Raw genomic sequence first — 26847 nt, forward strand, 5'->3', positions numbered from 1 at the left:
CCTAGGCTTAGCTATCCACCTCCCAAACCCCCTTTTGATATTGGTTCTACTTTTATCCCCTTAGTTATGGTGCATTCAGAAAGTATTCAGACCCCTTTTTCCACATTTTATTTTTACGTTAGAGCCTTATTCTATTTTTTTTTTAAATCCCTCATCAATCTACACACTACCCAATAATGACAAAACAAAAACCGTTTTTTTGAATTTTGTGCAAATGTATCCAAAATAAAAAACTGAAATATCACATTTACATAAGTATTCAAACCCTTTACTCAGTTATTTGTTGAAGCACCTTTGGCAGCGATTACAGCCTTGAGTCTTCTTGGGTATGATGCTACGAGCTTGGTACACCTGTATTTGGGGATTTTCTCCCATTCTTCTCTGCAGATCCTCACAAGCTCTGTCAGGTTGGATGGGGAGCATTGCTGCACAGCTATTTTCAGGTCTCTCCAGAGTTGTTTGATCGGGTTCAAGTCCAGGCTCTGGCTGGACCACTCAAAGACATTCAGAGAATTGTCCCCAAGCTACTCCTGCGTTGTCTTGGCTGTGTGCTTAGGGTCGTTGTCCTGTTGGAAGGTGAACCTTCTCGCCAGTCTGAGGGCATGATCCTCTGGAGAAGGTTTTCATCAAGGATCTCTCTGTATGTTGCTTTGTTCATCTTTTCCTCGATCCTGACTAGTCTCACAGTCCCTGCCACTGAAAACATCCTCACAGCATGATGCTGCCACCACCATGCTTCACCGTAGGGATGGTATTGGCCAGGTGATGAGCGGTGCCTGGTTTCCTCCAGACGTGACGCTTGGCATGGTCAGGTGCCATTTGGCAAACTCCAAGTGGGCTGTCAAGTACCTTTTACTGAGGAGTGGCTTCCGTCTGGCCACTCTACCATAAAGGCCTAATTTTTGCTCTAACATGCACTGTCAACTGTGAAACCTTAGAGACAGGTGTGTACCTTTTCCAAATCATGTCCAATCAAATTAATTTATCACATGTGGAGTTCATTCAAGTTGTAGAAACATCTCAAGGATGATCAATGGAAGCAGGATGCACCTGAGCTGAATTTCTTAGTTTCTGAATACTTTTGTAAATAAGTTATTTCAGTTTGTATTTTTAATACATTTGCAAAAATGTCTAAACTTGTTTTCACTTTATTATGCGGAATTGTGTGTAGGTTAATGAGAGAAAACATTAATTTAATCGATTTTAGGATAAGGCTGTAGCGTAACAAAATGTGGGAAAAGTGAAGGGGTCTGAACTTTCCGAGTGCACTGCATGTTACCTGAACTGATTCTGCAGCTGCTGCTCTGGCTATAAGCAGGGGCTTTCATTAGGCATGATATGAAACCAAAAAAGATGGGTCATTGACACTGAAATCAACCTAATGACTCATAAAACAGGATTAGAATGGGCATACAGTGGGGCCAAAAAGTATTTAGTCAGCCACCAATTGTGCAAGTTCTCCCACTTAAAAAGATGAGAGAGGCCTGTAATTTTCATCATAGGTACACTTCAACTATGACAGACAAAATGAGGGAAAAAATCCAGAAAATCACATTGTAGGATTTTTAATGAATTTATTTGCAAATTATGGTGGGAAATAAGTATTTGGTCAATAACAAAAGTTTATCTCAATACTTTGTTATATACCCTTTGTTGGCAATGACAGAGGTCAAACGTTTTCTGTAAGTCTTCACAAGGTTTTCACACACTGTTGCTGGTATTTTGGCCCATTCCTCCATGCAGATCTCCTCTAGAGCAGTGATGTTTTGGAGCTGTTGCTGGGCAACAGACTTTCAACTCCCTCCAAAGATGTTCTATGGGGTTGAGATCTGGAGACTGGCTAGGCCACTCCAGGACCTTGAAATGCTTCTTACGAAGCCACTCCTTCGTTGCCCGAGCGGTGTGTTTGGGATCATTGTCATGCTGAAAGACCAATCCACGTTTCATCTTCAATGCCCTTGCTGATGGAAGGAGGTTTTCACTCAAAATCTCACGATACATGGCCCCATTCATTTTGTTCCTTTACACGGATCAGTCGTCCTGGTCCCTTTGCAGAAAAACAGCCCCAAAGCATGATGTTTCCACCCCCATGCTTCACAGTAGGTATGGTGTTCTTTGGATGCAACTCAGCATTCTTTGTCCGCCAAACACAACGAGTTGAGTTTTTACCAAAAAGTTATATTTTGGTTTCATCTGACCATATGACATTCTCCCAATCTTCTTCTGGATCATCCAAATGCTCTCTAGCAAACTTCAGACGGGCCTGAACATGTACTGGCTTAAGCAGGGGGACACGTCTGGCACTGCAGGATTTGAGTCCCTGGCGGCGTAGTGTGTTACTGATGGTAGGCTTTGTTACTTTGGTCCCAGCTCTCTGCAGGTCATTTACTAGGTCCCCCCGTGTGGTTCTGGGATTTTTTGCTCACCGTTCTTGTGATCATTTTGACCCCACGGGGTGAGATCTTGCGTGGAGCCCCAGATCGAGGGAGATTATCAGTGGTCTAGTATGTCTTCCATTTCCTAATAATTGCTCCCACAGTTGATTTCTTCAAACCAAGCTGCTTACCTATTGCAGATTCATTCTTCCCAGCCTGGTGCAGGTCTACAATTTTGTTTGTGGTGTCCTTTGACAGCTCTTTGGTCTTGGCCATAGTGGAGTTTGGAGTGTGACTGTTTGAGGTTGTGGACAGGTGTCTTTTATACTGATAACAAGTTCAAACAGGTGCCATTAATACAGGTAACGAGTGGAGGACAGAGGAGCCTCTTAAAGAAGAAGTTACAGGTCTGTGAGAGCCAGAAATGTTGCTTGTTTGTAGGTTACCAAATACTTATTCTCCACCATCATTTGCAAATAAATTCATTAAAAATCCTACAATGTGATTTTCTGGATTTTTTTTCTTCTAATTTTGTCTGTCATAGTTGAAGTGTACCTATGATGAAAATTACAGGCCTCTCTCATCTTTTTAAGTGGGAGAACATGCACAATTGGTGGCTGACTAAATACCCCCCCCCACTGTATTTAGAATAACACACCACCTGACAGGCACAGGCACACACAGACACATATCCACTCATATTATTCCCCTTCTCCCTCCGGTATCAGTGATGGAGCAGGGTTGGCGGTTGTCACTTTTATGTGTGGGTTCTGATTGTAGTCATCTGTCCATCATTAGTGACAGGCCATGTGGTAAAACATGTGAGACAGGAGGTAGACGTCCTCAGCCCTGCGTGGCTCTCCTCTCTCCGGGTGAAACCAGTGCTCCATCAATACGCCTAGTCTGTCACAGTTTTTTATTTTTTAAATATCTGCCTCATCAGACTGACTCTGCCCTGGAAAACACGACCCCCAATGTCCCCAAGCCTTTGGAGACTTTGACCTTCATGCTGGCAAAACTTAATGTGCAGAATGAATCCGGTGTACACTGGAGAGAGCCTAGCCTGAAATTCCTTCCCTTCCTACTTTGGAGATGAGGCTTTGAGTGAAACTTATCCTCATGCCGCATGTCATGGATGTGTTAGATATTCTATACAATGCACGCGCTTTAAACTGGAGAAAAAACTATCCACAACCCTGAGTCCTCGTCTCTTCATTCTACTCTAAATTCTGCTTCTGGCATACAGAAATGACAATCAAAATTCAACTTTATTTCCATTCCACTTAATTTAGTATTTTTACCTCTCGCTATAAACAAATGCCAGCCTGCATAGTAATAGTAAATTCAGGTCTATTTCGGATTCAAAGCAGCAGAGAGCAGAGCACCGTGGCAATATTGCTGGAATGGCCAGCCACCATTGGTGAACTTGGCCGGTTACGGTTAGACCCATATAGTTTGAGCTGTACAAGAGCTGCAGCTGTAGAGAGGGAGGCTGAGCATGTGGCCTGACTCCAGATAAAATAATAATAATAATAATAATAATAATAATAATAATAATAATAATAAATAATTGATTGGATTTATATAGCGCTTTTCTACCAACTGAGGAACTCAAGGCGTTTTCTATAGTAGGGGGAAACTCACCTCATCCACCATCAATGTGTACTGTAGCACCCACCTGGGTGATGCAAAGCAACCATTTTTGTGCCATTTTCACCACACATCAGCTATCGGGTGAGTGATATATGCCAATTAGGAATGAGGGGGATAAGTAGGTGGCCATGATGGAATGGGGCCAGGTTGAACATTTTGACATGACACCGGGGTTAACACCCCTACTCTTACGCTAAGTGTCATGGGACTTTTAATAACCATAGAGAGTCAGGATACCTGTTTTAACATTCCCTCCACAAGAAGGCACCCTACGCAGGGCAATGTCCCCTTCATTGCCCTGAAATGGGGATCTCCTTAGACCAGAGGGAAGAGTGCCCCCTACTGGCCCTCCAAAACCACTGTAATCCTGTCCTAGGTTTCTTCCGAGATACCTGCCTTTCTATGGAGTTTTTCCTAGCCACCGTGCTTCTACATCTGCATTGCTGTTTGGGGTTTTAGGCTGGATTTCTATACAGCACGTTGTGACATCGGCTGATGTAAAAAGGGCTTTATAAAATACATTTGATTGATTTGACTTCAAGCAGCATCTGATCCCCCATCCAGGGACCGACAGAACCGACCCTGCTTAGCTTCAGGGGCAAGCCAGCAGTGGGATGCAGGGTGGTATGCTGCTGGCATATGTGTGGATGTTCTCCCTGGCTCTCCTTCATGAGACCGATAGGGGTATATAACGCTGTCACACAAATTGTCTCCTCAGCACTTGCACATGGGCAGGATGGTGACATGGTCCATTTGGAGTCGGTGAAAGAGTAAGAGAGAGAAACTCATAACACGAAGGTTGTAATTATAGAAGAAAGAAAAGGTGTCTGGGGGACCAATGGTTGGGCTCGGGATTTTGACAAGCGGAGTGGAATAGATTGGATCCATCTCGTCACGCTGCTCTTCACACCCACATCTCGCCCTCGCAGAGGGGGGTCGCGGGGGTTGCTGGTGGGGTGGTAATCCTTTTTAGATTCCATGGGTCTGCAGAAAGGGTGATGATCAGACAACAAAATGGCTCCGCAGCACAGTCATGTCGCATCATCTCTCAGAGGCTGGGGTCCCTCAGTGGTCAAGGATAGAGCAGCGGATAAGATACACACTGTGGAGGGATTGGAGAGAATGCTGCAGTGGGGATGGATAGACCCCAGAAAGGGCTGCTGTTATTGGCTTGGCTTTTCATTGTTAGGAGAGACACTGTCGATTTCTCGTAGTCACACATTTGTATTCACAACAGTGTTGCTAGAAGCTGTGAACGACAAATCAAACAGACTTCAAAGATGGAAACACGCCGGGAGATCAGTGGGAATAAAAGCTTTTTATTTCACAGTGCTCTTTTTTTGTGTGTGTTTATGTGTGGCAGAGTGTTGGTGATTTGAGTTTGTGTTGATGTGTGTGTGTGTGTGTGTGTGTGTGTGTGTGTGTGTGTGTGTGTGTGTGTGTGTGTGTGTGTGTGTGTGTGTGTGTGTGTGTGTGTGTGTGTGTGTGTGTGTGTGTGTGTGTGTGTAAGTTGGAGCCTAACGTATGTGTTTACACACCTATAATTTGAGTTGTCTCTCGGGGATGGGGGATGGGTGGTGGTGGTGCTGCACAGACTGCACACCTGCTTTTAACTTCCTGTAATCCTGTCCTCAGATTGCTGTGAACTGCCACTTAGTTGCATCAGTCAGAGGAGGTGTGGCACCCAGGGAGCAAGGCCCACGGCTGTTTTCATTACCGGTTCATCAGAGGCTGGTCCTGCCAGGGGACCAACCGAGCAGACCTGAGCTCTATGCTCCTCCATCACATCACATCACGGCCCATCCTCATCCCCAGCACGGCCTGCTTTCCTTTCCTCAGCCGGCCCGGCAAACTCCCTCCCCTGGCCCCTGGGTCTGCTCCACTTTGTAGTTGAACTTCAAAGCCTTTAGACTTAGCTGTGTTTGCGTTTGCAGGAGAAATCCCCTGGAGGGAGCGGCTCACATGGGGGTATTACAAGAATAAAGGCTTAATATTCGGGAATCATTTTTGTTGTTGTTGCCACACCCAGTCTCGGTCCTCAAACTGAGGACTCTTCACCTGTTAGATTCATAGAATTCATCAGACTCCCCAGACCAATGTATTACAACTTGATCTTTTTTGGGATCGTCACATTGAGTTTTGATACATAACCACTGAAGTGAGTGGTAGCCAATAATAAATAATTATACTGCATTAGTCCACCGGGGGGTATCTCTCTGTGCTGTTCCTTGATGATGGATGTGACCTGAAGTTGGAGCGTCTTGCTCCTGCAGCAGAGACGGGGAACTCACAGTGCCTTCCCGGGAGAGTTGAGGTCATCTCTCAGATTAGTACTTCTCTAGGTAATGTTATACATCACTTTGAGGAGGTGAATTATAGATAAAGATTACATAAATTGTTATGCACCATCTCATGAATTTCTCATCTAACACATTTTCTGTTAATTATTCATGTTTATTGCAGGGCCGAAAATGAGTTTGTGGAAGATTTCCCCCAGATGTGATTAAGCAGTCTTAAGTGCATTGAAGCGACAGAGAGTATTTAACACTTGCCATGCTGGTTCATTGACAGACTGATGAACCACTGATTACCTAGCTTACATTGCTTTACACGTATATGTGTATCTTTAGAGAGGCCTGCAGAAGACCGTGTGTTGTACCGAAAGAAGCTGGAGAGGGAGGAGGAACCCGAAGGCGAGGATTTATTAATGCCTCGGCAGAACTTGGGTTCTTGTTCAGAATTAACTGAGGATGACCAACAGCTTGAGGGGCCCGCCTGTCATTTAGCTTTATTTTTACTGTCTCTTCGCCTCATTGACAAGCTTTTTATTCAATCAGCTAATGATTATCTAGGTAAACCTTGGGAGTTGTACAGGCAGCATGCAGACCGCAGTAAGCAGTGCAGTGCTGCAGCTCTCGTCTTTGAGCTAATGTATGCAAAGTGCCTGTTTCTCTGATCCTTTTTCTACACTCATCCCCATGGGCACATTTATAGTGTGCATAACTATAGCTGCACAGCCAGCCTGATTGTTGTTTCTTGTGTTTAAATGTAGGGTGACAGTGTGCACGCCATGAGGAGATGGTTTGAAAATAGTCATGGAGAAGTGCTATTTTTAGAATGGCATCATTTGATTGTTGTTAAATGATCTAATACAATTAGCAATTGATTGTATGTGGCTCTTGGCACCATCCTGAATTGAGGAAGGTGGCGCCATTGCTGTATAGAGGTGTGTCTCGCTGCAAGACAGAGTCGATATGCAGTTTGGCTCCCCATGCATAGACCTTATCAAAAATTCCCCTTTGAACTCTGCAATGGTTTATAGCAAGGGTGCCCTCTACAGGCCGAGTAGAAAGACATGGGTTTCTTGCCAGCATCGACAGAAATGCAGTGAATTGTGTCCCATTAGACAAAGCTTTCGGAGAGAGCTTATTATTGATAACGTTCCTGGACTTCTTTGTCCCTGATCTGTGCCAGGATCAGCAGCAGCAGCAGCCCAATGTCTGGATAGCAAAGTGTATCTGGGACAGAGGCCTAGTGACTGCTGTGGGAGAAAAGAAAGGCTGCAGAGAGAGATGAATGAAGGAGACGTGGAGATGGAAGTAGATTGAAGGAGAGAGATTGTGGCAGATAAGCAGATAGAGGAGAGAAGAGCGAGAGTAAATGGAGATAGTGAAGAAAGGCTGCTCCCATCTCTGTGACGATAGAGAGGTTGACAGTGGAGTGGCACAGGAGCATAGCCTGCCTGCCCACAAGTCAAGCTGAACAGCTCAGACAGGAGCTATACTGAGGGGCCCATCCTGCTCCATTCATTCTCCTCAGCCTACTGTCTGCCTCAGCCCTGGGGGGGGGGTAGCTGGGATAGTAGGGCACAGATGAAGGTGAGTCATTAACACTGATACTGCATACGTCTGCATCTTCGCGCGTGTGTGTGCATGCGTGTATATGTTTGCGTGCATATGCTTGTTTGCATACTGCTGTGCCTGTACATTCCAATGTCAGTGTGTGTGCTGGTGTGCATCCATGTGGACTAGGGTAAGAGGGACTGGGTAGAATGTTAAGACCCCCTCAGCCTCTCCCCACGTAGCCGTTTGAAGAGTAGATTTCATTTCTACCCCTGTTATGAACAGCCATTGGACCACTCTGCATGTTGTCATGTAGATGACCTTAGGACCTCTGACTGACAAAACGACTGTTCCTTATATTATCATAGAGAGCGGCAGGTAGCCTAGTGGTTAGAGCATTGGGCCAATAACAGACAAGTTGCTGGCTCGAATCCCCGAGCTGACAAGGTAAAAATCTGTCGTTCTGGCCCTGAACGAGGCAGATAAGCCACTGTTCCCCGGTAGGCCGTCATTGTAAATAAGAATTTGTTCTTAACTGACTTGCCTCGTTAAATAAAGGTACAATTAAAACAATTATAAAATAAGAGTGTTGATCTGTCTGACTTGTTATAGTGAGGTTGACGTGTGCTTCAAGCAGATGCCATCCCTGTCCCAACCGAATAGCTACATTTTGGGGAATTTTGATATACCTGAATGTTCTATGTTCTCTGGGTTTCGCTCTGTGCAAAAGGTCATTGGCAGCAGTAATTGGACTTCTGGGGAGTAGATGAAAAATTGCCGAGATATTAATCCAAGGTCTTTTCCTAGCGATGGAATGTACGAGCTGATTAACTCAAGAAGAAGAGTTATCTTTGTCACTAAATTCAAAGCATTTTATTTATATTTTTGTTTTATTATTATTCAGATTCAGCCTATTTGTCTTTTTTTAATCAAAATGTAGGATGTCCCAGCATTTAATCCAATATACAGGAAGGTATGAGACAAAGCCAACTCTATCATGGCTGTTTAAAGAGTTTTCTCTTGAGTATTGGGATGAAGTGATTTACCTAAAGGCCATTGTGATTAAGTAGTGAAGTGAGAGGCTTATTAAACTGTTCTCTTGGGCTGTGGGCTTCCAGTCCACCTGTGTGGGCAAGCTGCCTGGCCATTGTGGCCAGCCCAAACCAGCACAGCTCAACAGCCCAGCTCTGTGTATTAGTGGTATATACACTACAATATTCACACTATGGTATTGTGCTCTCTATCGCTCTCTCTCTCTCTTTCTCTCTCTCTCTCTGTCTCGATCAGTTCTGAATCTGCTGGGGCTCAACTGGCAGCTGAAACCGGCCGATGGTCACCTGATCAACAACGGACTGAGCACTGGCCTGCCGGGCAGGAGCGACGTGGCAACAGTGCCCTCCGGAGGCAGAGGTAAGAACAGCCAGAGTCCACACAGCTACCGCCCCTGGCCATGGTGCTGAAACCCTCCACTACACTACACTGAGGCAGCATGGATAACTGGAGACTGTACTGGGGGTTCTAACAGCTAGTGAGGCTCTGGCTGTTCTGGTAGCTCTGGGTTAGAGGTCTGGTAGCTCTGGGCTAGATTTGTTTATGAATGGAGGGAAGGATGTAGTGGAAATCGACAACCTGCTAATGTGCAAGAACGAAGAACAAGAAGTCCCTGGCTTTCATTTGTTAATGAACAAATTATAACGAGTTCTCCCTTTTCTGCTGTCTGGAGTGTTTGAATTATAGTGAAGCTTACCCCGTCTGGTGCAAAACTCCTAATAGAATACTAATCACATCAACAGAGCTTACACAGGTTTTATTAAAGGAGCGTTGCCAATTGCATTAGAACTCAGGTTATTTACCTTGCGCTTTGAAGTTTGCTGTCGGAGCGCAATCAAAGGATGGCACAAGGCTGACCATCCGTCCGCCATAGTGCATGTAATGCCTCATTTCCCTTGTGAATTAGTAACACATTAGAAAGGAAGCCTTCAGCCCTCAGATAAATATTTAGTAATTCCTCACACATACCAATGCACATTTGTTTGATTGCTGTTAAAACACCATATCACTCCCTTCGGTCTGTAGAATTTTCTGGCCGCGTCAGAGGCATGTCTTAATTTAGGAGGACTGTAACGACACATTCCATCTAATCCAACTAGAGGAGGCGTAGTGTGGGCGGAAGGAGCTGTGAAATCGCTCTCGGAGACTCGAGCTGTGAACTCGTCCTCTGAAGTGTTTTTCCAACAGCGTGACGTTGGCTTTGATGGAGGGCCTCTGGAGTGGCTCTGAGGAGCCGCCAAGCATGGGCTGTCTGATGAGCTGACACACCCGCACACACACACACACACATACACACACACACACACACACACACACACACACACACACACACACACACACACACACACACACACACACACACACACACACACACACACACACACACACACACACACACACACACACACACACACACACACACACACACACACACACACACTGCATGTCTGGGCCAAGCTAGTTTGTTTAAGCCAGACGCTGAAATTGAGCGTTTGAATTTGCTGGGCTTCATGTAATTAGAGAAGGTTGTGGAAAGGACAAGATATGAGTGAGAGCACATCTGTCATCTGTTGGGAATGGCATCAAACGGCTCTCTACTGAGAGATGCGTTGGGTTCTCCGGGGTTTGGCAGGACTGGGAATAGTTTTTCATAAGACTGTGTTGTGAGGCAGACCTCCAGACTAAACGGTTGATGCCTCCCTAACCTCCAGGGCTTGGATCCTGGTGTCTAGATGAGTTGAGGTCACTCTGCAGTAAAGACATAGAGAGGGAGCTGTGAGACTGTGCTGGAGGCGAGCCAGAGCATTGTGGTTAGTGTGACTCTCTCGCTGTGTGTCTGTGATCCTCACTGTCAGGAGGACATTTGCAGATCTGCCTGATGTGTTCAGGAGGAATAACACCCCTGCTTTAATACTGTGGGAGGAACAGATCGCTACCTAGGACCTCATCTCTTTCTCTCTGTATCTCCCTTCACTCTCTCTCTCTCTCTCTCCACCCCATTCTTTCTTTATCTCTCTCCCTCATCCAATATTAATACAGCCAGAGGTTTCTCAGCTAGGAAAATAAACTATTTGGGGTTAACTGCTCAAAACCAGAGAGGGATAGCAACCTTTGCAGTTATAGTTAATACTAGGAACTTCCTGTTCCTGCATCAATTTCTCAAGCGTTTTTTGTTTTTAAGGGGAGATGCAGTATGTTGCACCACAGATGATGGTGGACTACGATGATTTAGCAAAGTCCTCACTATTGTCGACCCCTCAGTCCCATGAGAGCTGCATGATAAACAGGTCTGGGAATAAGGTAATCCCCCTCGGAGGGAGGAGGAGAATGGTAGCAGACCTTTAGTTCCTCACCAGTCCCCATAGGTAAAAGGAGCTACAGGAACTGTGTGATGCCGCATCCTACAGCACTACAATGTAAACATGTAGTGTACATCCCCCCCCAAAACCCTTTTACAGTGTGAGATGATTAATAGTGTTGTAAAATGCACACCTTAGTAAAACAGCATCTGTATGTTGGTTTTTTCCCCCGCAATGAAACACAAATATTTGCATTGCCTCTCCATGAGCTGGAGACATTGACTTTCCTCTGGGTTTTATCACAGCAGAGGGGTTATTTCGACAGAGATCTGAGGTAAACTCACAGGGGCCTTTACCTTGGATTTGGTATGTCTAGCCTACTCTTTCTCTCTTCTCTCTTTCACTCACACCCTCTCTTTCTCTTTCTCTCGCTCTCTCTCCCATCCCCATTCCCTCCTCCGTCTCTCTTTCAGGACCATGGGTGTACAGGAACAGTAGTATAAGTACAGGTGAGCTGGAGGTAGGTCGGCGGGTGAGCCAGGACATCCCCCCAGGAGTTTTTTGGCGCTCCTTACTACACCTCCGCCAGCCCCTGTTCCTCAAGTTCAACATCTCCCTGGGCAAAGATGCACTCTTTGGGGTGTACATCCGCAAGGGTCTGCCCCCGTCCCATGCACAGGTACCCAGCAATGGCCGTCTATATTGTTTTAGACCTAGATAGGTCATGTTTTAGACCTGGATAGGTCATGTTTTAGACCTAGATAGCTATATCCAGGTCTAAAACATGACCTATCATAGAAGTATATTACATATGTCACAGATATGTTATAGACCTTGACATTAATTCCACCTGAATTTAATAAACCGGGTTTATTAAGCAGAATTGACTACTTCCTGCAGTGCCCCTTCCTTCCTGACTAACCCTGTTCTCTCTGTTCAGTATGACTACATGGAGCGTCTGGACGGGAAGGAGAAGTGGAGTGTGGTGGAGTCTCCTCGGGAGCGCCGCAGCATCCACACGGTGGTTCTGAACGAGGCCATCTTTGTTCAATACCTGGATCCTGGCACCTGGCATCTGGCCTTCTACAACGACGGCAAGGACAAGGAGTCTGTCTCCTTCAGCACCGTGGCTCTAGGTGGGTGCTGTTATTGTATTTCCCTGCTCTATATCTCTGTTTTCTCTTCGTAAAGGCAGGGAAACCATTTTTGGATTCTGGTAGTGAGTAACACCTCTGAGTGAGTTCTACAAATGCACCATTCCAGGTTTGCAGCCCTGTTGGCCAGTTCAGGTTAGACTGATATTAGTAGTGAACTCTGAATGTGTTGGCAATGTTGAGTGGGAGAGATTGAGTTGTAATAGATGTATGCCTGTGGAGTCCTCTCCGTCTGTGAGCTGCATTTAAAAAATCTATAATCAAGTCAGTCAAGAACAAATTCTTATTTACAATGACGGCCTACCAAGGAACAGTGGGTTAACTGCCTTGTTCAGGGGGAGAATGACACATTTCTACCATGTCAGCTCGGGGATTCGATCCAGCAACCTTTCGGTTACTGGCCCAACGCTCTAACCACTAAGCTACCTGCCGCAGCTGTCACACAGTTCACCATCGCGTAACAGTAAACAAGCGTGCAACAGCTGAGAACAAAACAAGAAAAGAAACACATACATTTTTGCACTTGCTTTGGTTTTGAAGTTTTCATGACTGTCAGGAGCTCCCCCGAAGAAAAACACTATCTCTACACAGCACACAGGCAGGCTCTGCTGCAGTAAAGGCATGAAACAACATATTTTGATTTAGAGATGAGTTGAAATGATAACCAGTGATGAGAAAGACTGGTCTGAAGGATGATGCTACTGAAAGGAGAACAAAGGGCAACAGAACAGGGCGTGGGCTTAAACTTGACTAAAAGGGAGTGGAACGGGAGCTTAGACGAATGGGTTGGCTTGGCTACTGGCTACATTGATATGCACAAGGTCAAAGTGGAGCTTTTGTCTTCAACAGTAGACTCTCTTAGTAAATAAATACACATCTGCTCATTATTCATTTGCCTTATATGCTTCCATGAACCTCTAATCCTCCGTGGGGAGGCAGACAGGACATGCAACAGTGGCAGCAACATACAGTGGTGGAGTAGCCTCTGCCACTGGCGTACTGCCGTAGGGACACTGAGTGATTGAGGCAATTATATTACAGTAATTGTACTTAACTGAGCAGTGGGGATGAGTAATGTTGTAATGGGGGAGGTTTTCACTTGTGGCAGGGGGGTGGGTGGGTGGGGGGGTTGTTTGAGGACATTTGGGGTGTGCTAAGAAAGAGTTTTGGTAAGCTGAATCATTTGAATAATGTGTTAAGACGTCACGCCACAGAGGCGTTTTGAATGAACTGCTAATGGATAATTACAGAGAATTATTTTGAATAAAAAAGCTCGCAAAAGCTCATCTGTCTTCACCTGTCCTCTTAATACTGAGCTGTAGTCTTTGCATGAAGCTGTACAGTATATGTTGACATGCCCCCAGGAGCTGCCCCCTTTTTCGAGTAATGTCAATGTGTTCACACCATTCTAGTGCTTCATTGTATTCTTCCATCAAATACTTGACGTTCTGCATTCAACTCTTATTGGCACAGACTATTATATTAGCTATAGAAAGAGTCGCAGGTTCAGCCGCCAGTGGAACGTTAATGACTGTTAATTATTCAGACGCATCTAATTATGAACGGTAAGGAGGGAAGAGGTGATGAGGGAGGAGGTCTGCCTCATCAAAACAGGAGAGGGATCAAACAGAGGGAGGTGAGAGGAGTGGGAACAATCGCATCCTGTATCATATCATATCTCATATTTTGGTTGTAATTACTTGTCTGTTTTCAATGATTTCTGTTCGATCATAGATTCAGTGCAAGAATGCCCGCAGAATTGCCATGGAAACGGAGAGTGCATGTCGGGTGTGTGCCACTGCTTTCCAGGATTCCATGGCATGGATTGTGCCAAAGGTATGTACTTTGGTATCACTGCGCTCGGCTGTCAAGTTGTGTATTCTGTAGGTATATTTCACCCCTATCTTTAAAATCGTCATCGTTTTGAGACATGTCCAATAGGATCGTCTCAACACTGATATATTAAAATGAAGCATCACTCAAATGTATATTGTGGAATATTTTACCCGTACCTTGATCCTCGTAACAAGAGCCACCATGACTTGTTTGAGTCCGATCTCAACATAAGTGATTATCTACAACAAATAAAATGGAGCATGACTCAAATAGGACCTAAAGCCCATGTCTTTCACCTTGTCTCCCTTGCTGTATCTCATTCCTCCCACGTTGTCTAGCTGCCTGCCCGGTCTTGTGCAGTGGCAATGGCCAGTATGACAAGGGCTCGTGTATCTGCTACAGCGGATGGAAGGGTTCAGAGTGTGACGTCCCAGTGGGCCAGTGTATTGACCCAGTTTGTAACGGCCGTGGCACCTGCTCCGAGGGCTCCTGCACGTGCTCTGCAGGTTACCGCGGCGACACCTGCGAGGAAGGTAGGGTGTACAGCGCTGTAGATCACGCGCACACTTGTTCACGCGCACACTTGTTCACGCCCACTCTCAGACAAACACACGCACACACACACACACACCTGCCTTCAGGGAGATTCACAATGTAGTGCCATATTACGTTTCAAAAAGTATGAGACTGCAGTGATATACACTGAGTGGACAAAACATTAGGAACACTTGCTCATTCCGTGACATAGACTGACCAGGAGAATCCAGGTGAAGGATGTGATCCCTTAATGATGTCACTTGTTAAATCCACTTCAATCCGTGTAGATGAAGGGGAGGAGACAGGTTAAAGAAGGATTTTTAAGCTTTGAGACAATTGGGGTGGCAGGGTAGTCTAGTGGTTAGAGCGGTGCAACCGGAAGGTTGCAAGTTTAAATCCCTGAGCTGACAAGTTACAAATCTGTCGTTCTGCCCCTGAACAGGCAGTTAACCCACTGTTCCTAGGCCGTCATTGAAAATAAGAATTTGTTCGTAACTGACTTGCCTAGTTAAATAAAGGTAAAATAAAAAAATAAAAAATTGAGACATGGATTGTGTATGTGTGCCATTCAGAGGGTGAATAGACAAGACTAAATATTTAGGTGCCTTTGAACGGGGTATCACTAGGTTCCTGGCGCACCGGTTTGAGTGTGTCAAGAACGGCAACACTGCTGGTTCTTTCACGCTCAACAGTTTCCTGTGTGTATCAATAATGGTCCATCATCCAAAGGACATCCAGCCAACTTGACACAACAGTGGGAAGCATTTGGGTCAAAAATGGGCCAGCATCCCTGTGGAACACTTTTGACACCTTGTAGAGTACATGCTCTGACAAATTGAGGCTGTTCTGAGGGCAAAGGGGATGCAACTCAAGATTGGGAAGGTGTTCCTAATGTTTTGTGCACTCCGTGTACACAGTGGGGTCTGAAATGATTGACACCCTTGATCATGATGAGCAAGTATTGTCTGTATAAAATAAATAGTTCAAATACAATACAATAGCTTTTTGTATCATGTCATCAGACCAAAGGTCCAGTTCCAATCCAAGAGCTCTTTGGCCATGCATACCAGGGTGGGTTTGGCGTCAAAATGAGAACGCATGATCAGAAAATAATATTTGATGTTATGGGGCTATTTTGCTGCCGCTGGTCTTTGCTCTTATTAAGGTCAACGGCATCATAGACTTCATGTACCAGGATATTTTAGCCAAAAACCTTCAAAAAGGAAATGGTTAATTGGGGGACTTGAAACCCATTAAAAACCTGCTGTTTGAATTGAACAGGGCAGTTCGAAGGATATCGGTGATCTAGAAGGATTCTGTATGGAGGAAAGGTCAAGGGTCCCTCCCGGTGTGTTCTCAAATCTCATAAAACATTTTAGAAAAAGACTCTTTTATCCTCACCACCTGAAGTGTTGAAAACAGGGGTGTCAATCATTTTGACCCCCTACCTTTTTGAGAATTGTTTTTAAATGAGTTGTTCAACAAAAACCTCTTTCTCTGAGCAGTTCTGTTCGTATAAAAAATAATATAATATCCTTTGCATACAATATAGCTCAGTATTTAAATGATTTATTTTACACAGTCATTTTTGCTCAACTTTGTCACGGTCGTCAATCATTTCAGACCCCCACTGTACATCAGAAAGGTTATTACGGGAATGGAATCTCTTCTATTGATCCCGCTTTTAAATAATTGCCCTGGAGCCGATTCATTCACTTATGTTCTGATGGGTTTTCTGCTCATCTGGGATGAAGTGGAGTTGGAGCCAAAAGTAGGGTAAGTAGAGAAGCGAGATGATGGCAGAGTAGAGAGAGTTCTGGTTATACGAAGGGACTGAGAATACATCAGAAATTGCCATTTTGCCTCCTTTCTTTCATTATATTCCCTACTTTAAGTATATTCACTATTCACTACTACTGCTACTACGTTTTTGTTAGGTGCATTGACGTCATGCCTCGTTTCTCTCTATCTGTGTATCAGTTGACTGTCTTGACCCAGGCTGCTCTGACCATGGTACCTGTGTGAGTGGGCAGTGCCACTGTAAGCCAGGCTGGGCCGGCCCGCTCTGTGAGCATCCCAGGGCCCAGTGCCCAGACCAGTGCCACGGACACGGTGCCTTCATACCCGACACAGGCATCTGTAGCTGCGACCCAAACTGGATGGGACCAGACTGCTCCATGGGTAGGTAATACCACACACACCTTCCCCTCTGTAAGCTCAGTTGGTAGCGCATGGTGCTTGCAATGCCAAGATGGTGGGTTCAATACCCGGGACCACGCATGCATGTCTGTTGCTTTGGATAGAACGTCTGCTAAATGGCATATATTATTCTACTTCTCTCACTAGTCTCTACAACTCAGAAAGACACTCAACACACACCATGGCCACATCTCTTTGTGACTACCTCCTCTGTGAAACCCATCCATTTCCCTGTGTCCGTCTACTGTACTGCTTCCCTCTCCTGTTACTGTGCTCATGTGTGTGTTTCTCCACAGAGGTGTGCTCGTCGGACTGTGGCGCCCACGGCCTGTGTGTTGGCGGTGTGTGTCGCTGTGAGGAGGGCTGGACAGGCACCGGGTGTGACCAGCGTGTCTGCAATCCGCTGTGTGTGAAGCACGGGACATGCCGGGATGGGAAGTGTCAGTGCCAACAGGGCTGGAACGGAGAGCACTGCACCATCGGTATGCATCCGGCCAGCCAGCCAGCCAATCAGCCAACACCCTGGCACGCTAACACACACAGCGGTATCATGCTTCCATCTTCCCACCATACTAACTCTCAGCCAAAGAGTTGAACTGTCACTACCCCCACATGTTTAAAAGATGCATCCTTTATGCTGCATCCTTTATGCTGCATCCTTTATGCTGCATCCTTTATGCTGCATCCTTTATGCTGCATCCTTTATGCTGTCTTAACCATATACCTTGGTTGGATTATGAGGAGGTACCGGCAGTCCATAGCCGCAGGAAATAAAAACATATATATATATATATATATATATATATATATATATATATAGAGCGGAGAAAAATACTCCTCAGCCCGAACACAAAAGATCTTCCCATAGCCATGTCCAATGTGTCTCTTTCTATGATTATAGAAAGAGCATTCTAAACTGGGTGGTTCGAGCCCTGAATGCTACGTTGTTTCGTGCTTGAGAACAGCCCTTAGCGGTGGTATATTGGCCGTATACCACACCCCCCTCTGGCCTTATTGCTGAAGTATAGCACTCAGCAGCAGATATTTCCACCAATGCTGATGAGTGCCCTCCTTTCCTGCTCTGCTCCTTCATGCCATTAAGAAGCTCTCCCATTCATTTGGAATGGTTTCTCCACTACAGTGCAAATGTTTCATCCATGACCAAAGTACTCAGCCACATCTATTTGCAGCCTCGCCCCTCCAGCCTAGTCACCCACTCTCCGGTGGAGAAGGCTGGGCAGCAGGCCTCTTGGTGCTCCCTTAAGGCGTCTGCATGCTTTCCATCCAAAACAGTTCGGAACAGATTGTGCATTTTTGTGAAATTTTTGTTCTTTTTGGTCTTCGTCAAGGGTTTTTCCTGCTTCGTGCGCACTTTTTTTGGGGCTCAAGGCAAGCCCAATTTTGGTAGCTGAAGTCTATGCCCCTTCGTCGGTCATTGGTCAACAGTAGGGAATCTTCAATGAAGGGTTTATTGTTATTCTATTATTCTTTTTCATGCACATTTTTTCACTTGAGAAATACCAGACATCTTAGTTAGATGTTAAATGCCGGGACTAAGAGTTAATCAACAAGAACATCAAAATGAATGACAGATTTCATGAGTTATCTTAGATTAATTCGGACTATTTTGAGGACTTGTATACTGGCTACGGCTTCTCAAGATGGACAAACAGTGCTATTGCAGCTTTTTTCTTGTTTTTCGAGCGAACGTCTTTTAAGGGAGTATGCCAGCACACTCATTTGATTTGCCTAGCCTAGTTTGGCTAGGTGCCAGCCGAACCGAAGCATGTGGAAGCCTTAAGACCCACTCAGCCTCCCTGGGAGCCAACAGAGAGGGACAGCCACTCTGCCCCCTCATTCTCCCCCAGAGTGCTCTTGAGTGCCAGAGGGCTTTATTTTCCTATTTTCCTCTCTTTATCTTCCTCCCATCTGATGAGAAAAACACCTCCCTGGGGCTCCACTGTGGGCTGTGTTGTTAGAACTGTGCTAGCTCCCATTCTCTGTTCATTATGTGTTTCTCTCTTAGTGTTGGACAGTTGAGTTTGAAGGAGATTTATCTCTCCTATTTACCTGTGATGAACCACGTCATGTTAAGAATCCCACTTTGTCCTCCACACACGAGTAACGTATCAAACCTGCCTATTTTGGTTTCTTGCAGACTTTTGGGAAAGCTTGGAACAAGGTATTGTATTTGGACAAGAGGTGATCTGATGTGTGCAGTTAGTTCCCCACGCCTCAAACAGACCACTCTCTTGTGTAGAAGATGGATGTAGATGGTTCATTTAGTATTGTGAAGTGTTGAGTAGTGTTTGTACTCAATGTCTTAGTGGTAGCTGGTGTTTTAGAGTTCCAGTAGAGTGATGCAAACTCCCATTTGCTAGTATCCCCAATCCCTATTGGTCCCTCATATTGGGATATTCAGCTAGTGCACCCTTTCTACCACTTCCTAATATTGGTTAACCCAGATGGTCAGATGGTACCATTTATATGTTTAACTAGTCTGTCCACGACAGATGAACCAAAACCTCATAGACTTAACATTTGGATCCATTGCCTTGATTTCTCTCTTGTGCTTTGTTAAGCATAGGACTATTGTGTGTCAGTTTGTTCCTCCTGTGTTCGTTTGCGACTGTCGGCCTGTCAGTCCATCTATCTGTCTATCAACGTCTTGTTGTAGACACACAGTTAGCTGGAGGTGTACGTTAGCGTTGCTACTCCATGTTAAGTGGGCTCAATGGAGACCGATCGGCAGCTATTTCTGCAGCAGCAGTCTGCTCCCTCCATGGGAATATTAATGGCCTTGGCCTTCTAGCTGCATCTGCCCAGCAGTAGGTAGAATACTAATAGATGAGTTGGACCAGTGAAGCTGCATGCTCATCCCTGCTGGGAGAATACTAATGACTGTACTGCTCCACATCGGGACAGGACGGCGGACATGTTGTTAGGAGGCTGGCTTAAATGAAAGGTTAATACGGTTTAATGAGATTTTAGCCTGTTCGGGGAGTCTTAATGTTAATCTTGACGTTTCCTAATTTGACGAAAGTGTCTGATTTTCTAAATGCAGGTTATGGATTCATATTTATCACTTCTTCATGTATATATTTTTTTTCAGTGAGGTTTGCTCTTTTGGCCTTTTGGTGATGTTCATTCTTGGGTACACAATCGGCGAGTTTACAGTCCAATACCTCCGACTGCCTGGTTCCATACGTCTGGTCTCCTGTACAGCCTGTACTACACCACTGAGACAGATGTCCCAGCAGCATTCATCATGTCCTCTTCATTAACCTAGCCTGGGAGAATATTACATCTGCTGAGGGGGACTGCAGTCATCAGTGATGTGTAGCATCTCTCCTGTTCTCCCTCCCTGTTTTCAAAGTCTAGGTGGCTTGTAATCTCATCAGTTTTGCCTAATCAAATTCTCTCATGAGGCAGCATTACAACCCAGCCAGCCTCCAGAGGCAAATCAACCACTGCAAATGAATTGGCTGTGAACTTGTGTACTTTCTTTTATTGAATACTTTTAGCTATGAATGGATATTGAACAAAACAATTTACCGCATGCCAAACCCCTCCCTTTTGCCTCTAGGGTATATATTGTAGCAGTATGAAATCCACATCCACAACAAGAGAATTGTTGTGATGAGATGCAATCCCCTTGCCATGTAATCAATCAATCAATTTGATATTTTTATGCCCTTGTTATGTGATGCAATGGTAGACAGAGACTAAATATATTAAGTTGGTGTGCTGCTCTCCCTTAGCTGGCACAAGTTACTATGTCACTATTACTGATCGGTCCACTCCTCTGGTCCCTGTCCACTCTGTCTATTTCCCTCCTCCCTCTCTCTCAGACGGGTGCCCGGGCCTCTGTAACGGGAATGGCCAATGCACCCTGGGACAGAACAACTGGCACTGTGAATGCCACACTGGCTGGAGAGGACCTGGCTGCAGCGTTGCCATGGAGATCTCCTGTGCTGACAACAAGGACAACGAAGGAGGTGAGTGTGTTGAAGAGGTGAAGGATCGCAGCACAGGAAGGCAGGCTGAGCTTTGTAGATTTGCCTATGAAAAATTATACCCTGATTTTGAACCAGCTGTGGCGGAGTTACAGTATTTGTGCAACTGTACTGTTGATTTGGTCTAGATTTTCAGTCCGTTTATTTCCTAATAATAGCAGTGTCTCTTAGGCGTGACAATTACTTGATTCTCCCTGATGAGCAGGAGTCAGCCAGACAGCCAGACGCCTGCCCAGGTTTCTCTGAGAGGTTTCCTCCCAGTGAGTGTTTTTAGCGGATCAAAGAGGTGTGATTGCGGGGCTAGTGCTATCAGGTCTGAATGGCCCCATTATGGCATCCTTCTGTCGGTGTGAGCTAGCACTGAGAGGGATGGGGAGAGAGGAGAGGCTGGTTGAATCAATGCCTCCTCCTCCTCCTCCTAAGAGCATGTGGGGATCAGTGACCTAGAGTTTGCTGAGATGGATGCCCATATTATTTCCTCTCCCTCCCTCCCTGGTGGGAGATGGAGTGACCCCCTCCTGTGACCATTTGTGAGAGGATCAAAGAGGCCTCGGCAATAGATGCTTTTCACAGGGCAAGCAGCAGCTCTGAGCAGTCAGCCAGTCAGCCTCAGTCAGCATGTCAGGGCAGGGTTATCTAACATGAAAATGATACCCACGTGTATTTTTCCTTGATTAACGATTAAGTAGTTTGCAGAGGCCAGAGCTGTGTCAATTTTAAAGAGCGCTTTCTCTGTGGCATGTCATGCAATTGAGGATGCCTGTCGCCAAGGAAACGGGTGGTGATTGAACAGGTGTCTTAATGCAGCCCCTGGAAGCCTTTAATCTTTCATCTCCCCCATCTGCGTCTGAGCAATAAGGTCATGGGCTCCGAGGACAATGGGTTTTTAAACATGGCTCACTTGAACAGCCTTCCATTACCAGACTGGCTCAGTGCATGTTTCAATGTGTGACTGGCTGGCTGCCTGGCTGCCTAATTGGCTGGCTGATATGGTTAATCCAATCGTCTTCCTTCTTCCATGGAGATGTTGTGTCATACTTCCAAGTCGCGTCCTTAATCCGTAACACTCTCGCTGTGTATGTATGTCTGTCTGTGTGTTTATCAGTCTCCCTCCCTCTCTATTTGTCTCTGTCTGGGTTTTATTTCACCAAATAATACCTGAAAGATCAAACGGAAAATGTGTACAAAGTCTCTGAAAGTAGTTGGCAGTGTTTGTTTTGGCAGGTCTGAAGCGGATGGGAGGTGTAAGGGAGGGAAGGAAAATAGAGGCGGGTGAGTGCACGCGCGGGCTTGTGTCGGGCGCGTAAAAAGAGATGAAAAAGAGGAGACCCCCCACAGGGTTGTGCGTTATGTCCCGTTTGACTTTGATGCCGGTGTTATTGGGTTTGATTAAAAGGAGGACATGCAGGCACTGTGCCGGGGAGCAGGCTGCAGAGCACCACTTCTAAAGGAGAACCTGGAGAGAATACAACACCACACACCCGTCCTAATGAAAATAGAGCATTAGATGAAGAGCTCAATTATAACTGTCTCATGAAACAATCAGGAGACGAATGGAAAGGGATTATACATGTTGAATCATGCACACGTTGTGGTTCACATGGACACAGTGTAGAGGGCACCCCGAATGCTAAACATGCGTGCCATGTCTGTGAATATTAAATTCCATTTCGACTGTCGTTTCTTCGTGGCACTGTTTTATCAGCTCTGCTCCTGCGTGAGCAATCATCTTGTTCTGTTCTGCCCAACTACAAGAGGAACCATTTGACATGAAGAATGTCCAGATGATATCTCTGTGTGTTTCCCCGTGCAGACGGACTGACAGACTGCATGGATCCCGACTGCTGCACTCAGAGTCTGTGCCTGACCAATCCACTGTGTCTGGGAGCAAGGGATCCACTGCAGATCATCCAGCAAAGTCAATCACCATCCCTGAAAGTCCGGTCATTCTATGACAGGGTCAAGCTACTGGTGGGGAGGGATGGCACCCACATCATCCCTGGAAACAACCCCTTCAACTCAAGGTAGTGTACCCATCTGTCTATTTCACTTCCTTAGATGGAATCAACTAGCTACGCAATAGATATCAGCATTTGTAAACTGGGTGGTTCGAGCCCTGAATTCTAATTGGCTGACAGCCGTAGTATATCAGACAGTGTACCACGGGTATGACGAAACATTTATTTTTGTTTCAAATATTTTTATTAAACACACACAAGAATGGTGTATAGGTATACAAGACAGGTATACAATTATTATCTAAACATAAAAGAGCAGACAGGAACAACAAGACCCAGAGTTCTGGGTGCAGGACAAATAATACAAAACACGACATACAAAACAAGGACAAGTAGGAAGAAAGAGGGAAGATGTCCCCCCTATCCCCACATCCCCTATTCCCTCCCAACTGCTCGGGTGGCAGGGCCAGCACATGCTGCCCAAAGGTAGATTAAAATATTACAATTGAGAGTGCGTTAATAAGTACAAATTCACAGCGCCGACTCGTCCAAGTAGGAGAGGAAAGGCTGCCAGATTTGATCAAATGTTGATAGATATATTCTGAACAATAAATTAATTCTTTCTAAGTGTACAGTGTTTGCCAATTCACTGAGCCATAATTTGGTAGAGGGCGCTTCCCTCCTTTTCCAGAACAACAAGATTTGTTTTTTTGCCGAGATGAGACCATACGAGATTAGTTGTTTTTGGGGGTTGGTTAATCCGTTTAGGGACTCAAATACTCCCAGGATTATCAGAAGCGGGTCTGGATCTATTGAAGTCTCCAAAACTTCAGAGAGGATCCCAAAAATTCCACACCAATAACCATGCAAGCTAGAGCATAGGGCAAAGCAGTGGAGTAGTGTACCCTGCGTAGCCTGACATTTATCACATGTAGGGGATGGGTCAGGAAATATCCTATGCAGTTTAGTTTTGGAATAGTGTAATCTGTGTAATACCTTGAATTGTATGAGACGATGTCTGGAATTAATGGAGCATGTGTGGATATACTCCAAGCTCTCTTCCCAGTCTGCCACCGAGATGTCAGTCCCTGGTTCTTCCTCCCATTTTGCCTTGATGGCATCAGTAGAAGGTGTGCTAACAGATTGAAAAGCATCATATAGACGCGATATCAGTTTATCTGAGGTGGGGCATATTTTTATGCATTCGTCAAACATGGAAGGTTTAGCATTCTCAAATGTTGGGAGGTGTTTTCTAACGTAGTCTCTAATTTGTAGGTATCTGAAAGAATTACTTCTGGGAAGATTATAAGTTTCCCTCAGCAACTCAAAGGAAGCAAAGGTCCCTTCTATGTATACACACACATACATATATATACACACATACATATACACACATACATACACACATATACACATATATACATACACACACATACAGATACACATACCTATATATACATACACACACACACATATACATACATGTATGTATACATACCCACACAAAAAAATCCTATATATATTTCAAGAATATGTATATACATCCATATGCACATATACACATACTAACATTCATACCCCAGAATAACAATCTACACTGATTTAAAATTTACACATACATAATACTAAAATGCTAAAAGAAAATAGTAATAAAGTACAAATAGTAATTATATGTACGCACACCTACACATACATAAGCACTACAGAGGGCTGGTGGGACTCTAGTCGGGAGAGAGGCCCACGGCCAGACAAAGGCAGAACGGCACAAAACATCAACTTGCTAACCAGGCGTCTGCCCCCTCCCAACCATCACCCCCAGTCCCCTGCAAGCAATAAATAAATGGTATGGTAGTAAGAGTAATGTAAAGATTGTAAAATAAATAACGAAACTAAACAAAAGTGGGGGAATATAAGTATATCCGTCCGAAGGTGTCAGTGATGGATGTCATAAGGTGAATGCGCCAATTTGTAAGTCGCTCTGGATAAGAGCGTCTGCTAAATGACTTAAAAGTAAATGTAAATGTAATCAAACCTGGAAGTAATGAGCACAGCCGAGATGACAGTGAATTTAACGTTAAATGAGAGCTCTGACCACCATCCATTGGTCTGCTCAGCGTCTTACATGTTCGGTAGCCCTTGTTGAGCCCGTTTAATACGTTTTCACCCAATATGGTATAGTATGGATTCGAGTCCATGAGCAGACCCTAACACGCAATAACAAGGCACCCTAACCTGTACGGGGGATTGGTGTATATCCCCGGATAAACTTCTCTGCGTCCAAAACCGAGGAGAGCCAAATCTTCTCACCGGAAGGCGGGGTAATTCTTAGTCTTGCAGGGTAGAGTACAGCTGGGCGAAGATGGAGTTTGTAGAGTTTGGTCATGACATCTCTGTAGTCGGCGCGATGCTTTGCCACATCGGGCGCATAATCCTCATAGACACGGAATGGATGCCCTTTATGTGACAGGTTGCCCCTCATTCGAGCTTCACGCAGGATAAGATCCTTGGTCTTGAAACTGTGACAACAGATGATTACTGGGTGAGGACGTTGGCCCGGTCCAGGCACTGGGACAAGGGAGCGATGTGCGCGGTCCAGCTGGGGATCCGAATCCAAAACATCCGATCCCATTGCATCCTTCAATAGCTTGGCGAAGAAGTTGGTGGGGCGAGAGCCCGCCTCTATCCCCTCTGCCAGACCAACAACGCAAAGGTTATTACGTCTGGATGGGCCCTCCAGGTCCACCACTTTCACAGAAAGCCTCTGTACAGTATCCTACAATGACGTGCATAGCTTCTCTAACTCGTCGATCCTACCAGCGGTGAATTCAGAAGCTTTCTCAACGTCCACAATACAGCCGTTCACTCCAACATGCTAGCTCCGCCTACCCCCGAAACATTTATTTTAACTGCTCTAATTACGTTCTTGACCAGTTTATAATTGCAATAAGTCACCTTGGGGGGTTGTGGTATATGGCCAATATACCACGGCTAAGAACAGCCCTTAGCCATGGTATATTGACCATATACCACCCTCCCCCCGGGTCTTATTGCTTAAATATATATGAGAGTTTCAAATATATCCAAAAGTGTATTTTTCTGTCACTAAGTAATTACCACTGACTTTGACAGCAAGGATCACTTGCTGTTACATCATCTTCATGCCTTGGCAGTCAGTTAGGAAGCAACTGTATCTTCTTTCACCTCCTCTTGCAGCCTGGCATCGTTGATCAGAGGCCAGGTCCTGACCACGGACGGGACTCCCCTGGTAGGGGTTAATGTGACATTTGTCAAGTACCCTCACTATGGTTACACCCTGACTCGACAGGACGGCACGTGAGTGACCGTTTGGGTTTTGAATATGACAATGACTACCATTTTTGTTATTTTTGTTGTTGTTGTATTAATGGATTTACTGTATGTCCCTTAGTTCCCCCATGAATTACAAACACCTTAGAGTGAAAGGAGGACCGTGTGGATCAATGGCTTTATAACACCCTGTCTTTGTTCCTCTGTAGATTTGACCTGGTGGCCAATGGGGGTGCGTCTCTGACCCTGCACTTCGAGCGAGCGCCGTTCTTGAGCCAAGAGCGCACGGTGTGGCTGCCCTGGAACCGGTTCTATGCCATGGACACGCTGGTACTGAAGACGGAGGAGAACACCATCCCAGCCTGTGACCTCAGTGGCTACGTCCACCCTGACCCCGTGGTGGTGGCCTCACCCCTCTCCTCCTTCTTCAGCTCCCATCCTGCAGAGAGGCACATCATCCCTGAGACTCAGGTACTTACTGTACATACATTCAGTAGCTCTCCCTCTAGCTGTCTCTGTCTGTTACTTTCTTCTCTCTCTCTATATATATATATATATATATATATATATATATATATATATATATATATATATATCTCTCTCTCTGCTTACAACTTTCCA

General features: G+C 45.3%; 1 protein-coding gene across 3 annotated transcripts in view; it reads left to right on the forward strand.

Annotated features, from left to right (window-relative positions):
• LOC118391024 (teneurin-2-like) overlaps window positions 1-26847 on the forward strand; it is a 279332-nt gene that overhangs the window by 240038 nt on the left and 12447 nt on the right. For all 3 annotated transcript variants that reach the window (XM_052457754.1, XM_035781945.2, XM_035781946.2), the window contains 11 exons: window positions 9158-9280; window positions 11694-11899; window positions 12161-12356; window positions 14109-14210; window positions 14549-14743; window positions 16728-16928; window positions 17243-17428; window positions 20798-20944; window positions 22776-22986; window positions 26134-26253; window positions 26436-26697. In XM_052457754.1, coding sequence (XP_052313714.1) covers window positions 9158-9280; window positions 11694-11899; window positions 12161-12356; window positions 14109-14210; window positions 14549-14743; window positions 16728-16928; window positions 17243-17428; window positions 20798-20944; window positions 22776-22986; window positions 26134-26253; window positions 26436-26697 — 1949 coding nt within the window. The remainder of the gene's footprint in view (window positions 1-9157; window positions 9281-11693; window positions 11900-12160; window positions 12357-14108; window positions 14211-14548; window positions 14744-16727; window positions 16929-17242; window positions 17429-20797; window positions 20945-22775; window positions 22987-26133; window positions 26254-26435; window positions 26698-26847) is intronic.

The sequence above is a fragment of the Oncorhynchus keta genome, chromosome 12 (genome assembly GCF_023373465.1).
Source record: "Oncorhynchus keta strain PuntledgeMale-10-30-2019 chromosome 12, Oket_V2, whole genome shotgun sequence".
NCBI lineage: Eukaryota > Metazoa > Chordata > Actinopteri > Salmoniformes > Salmonidae > Oncorhynchus > Oncorhynchus keta.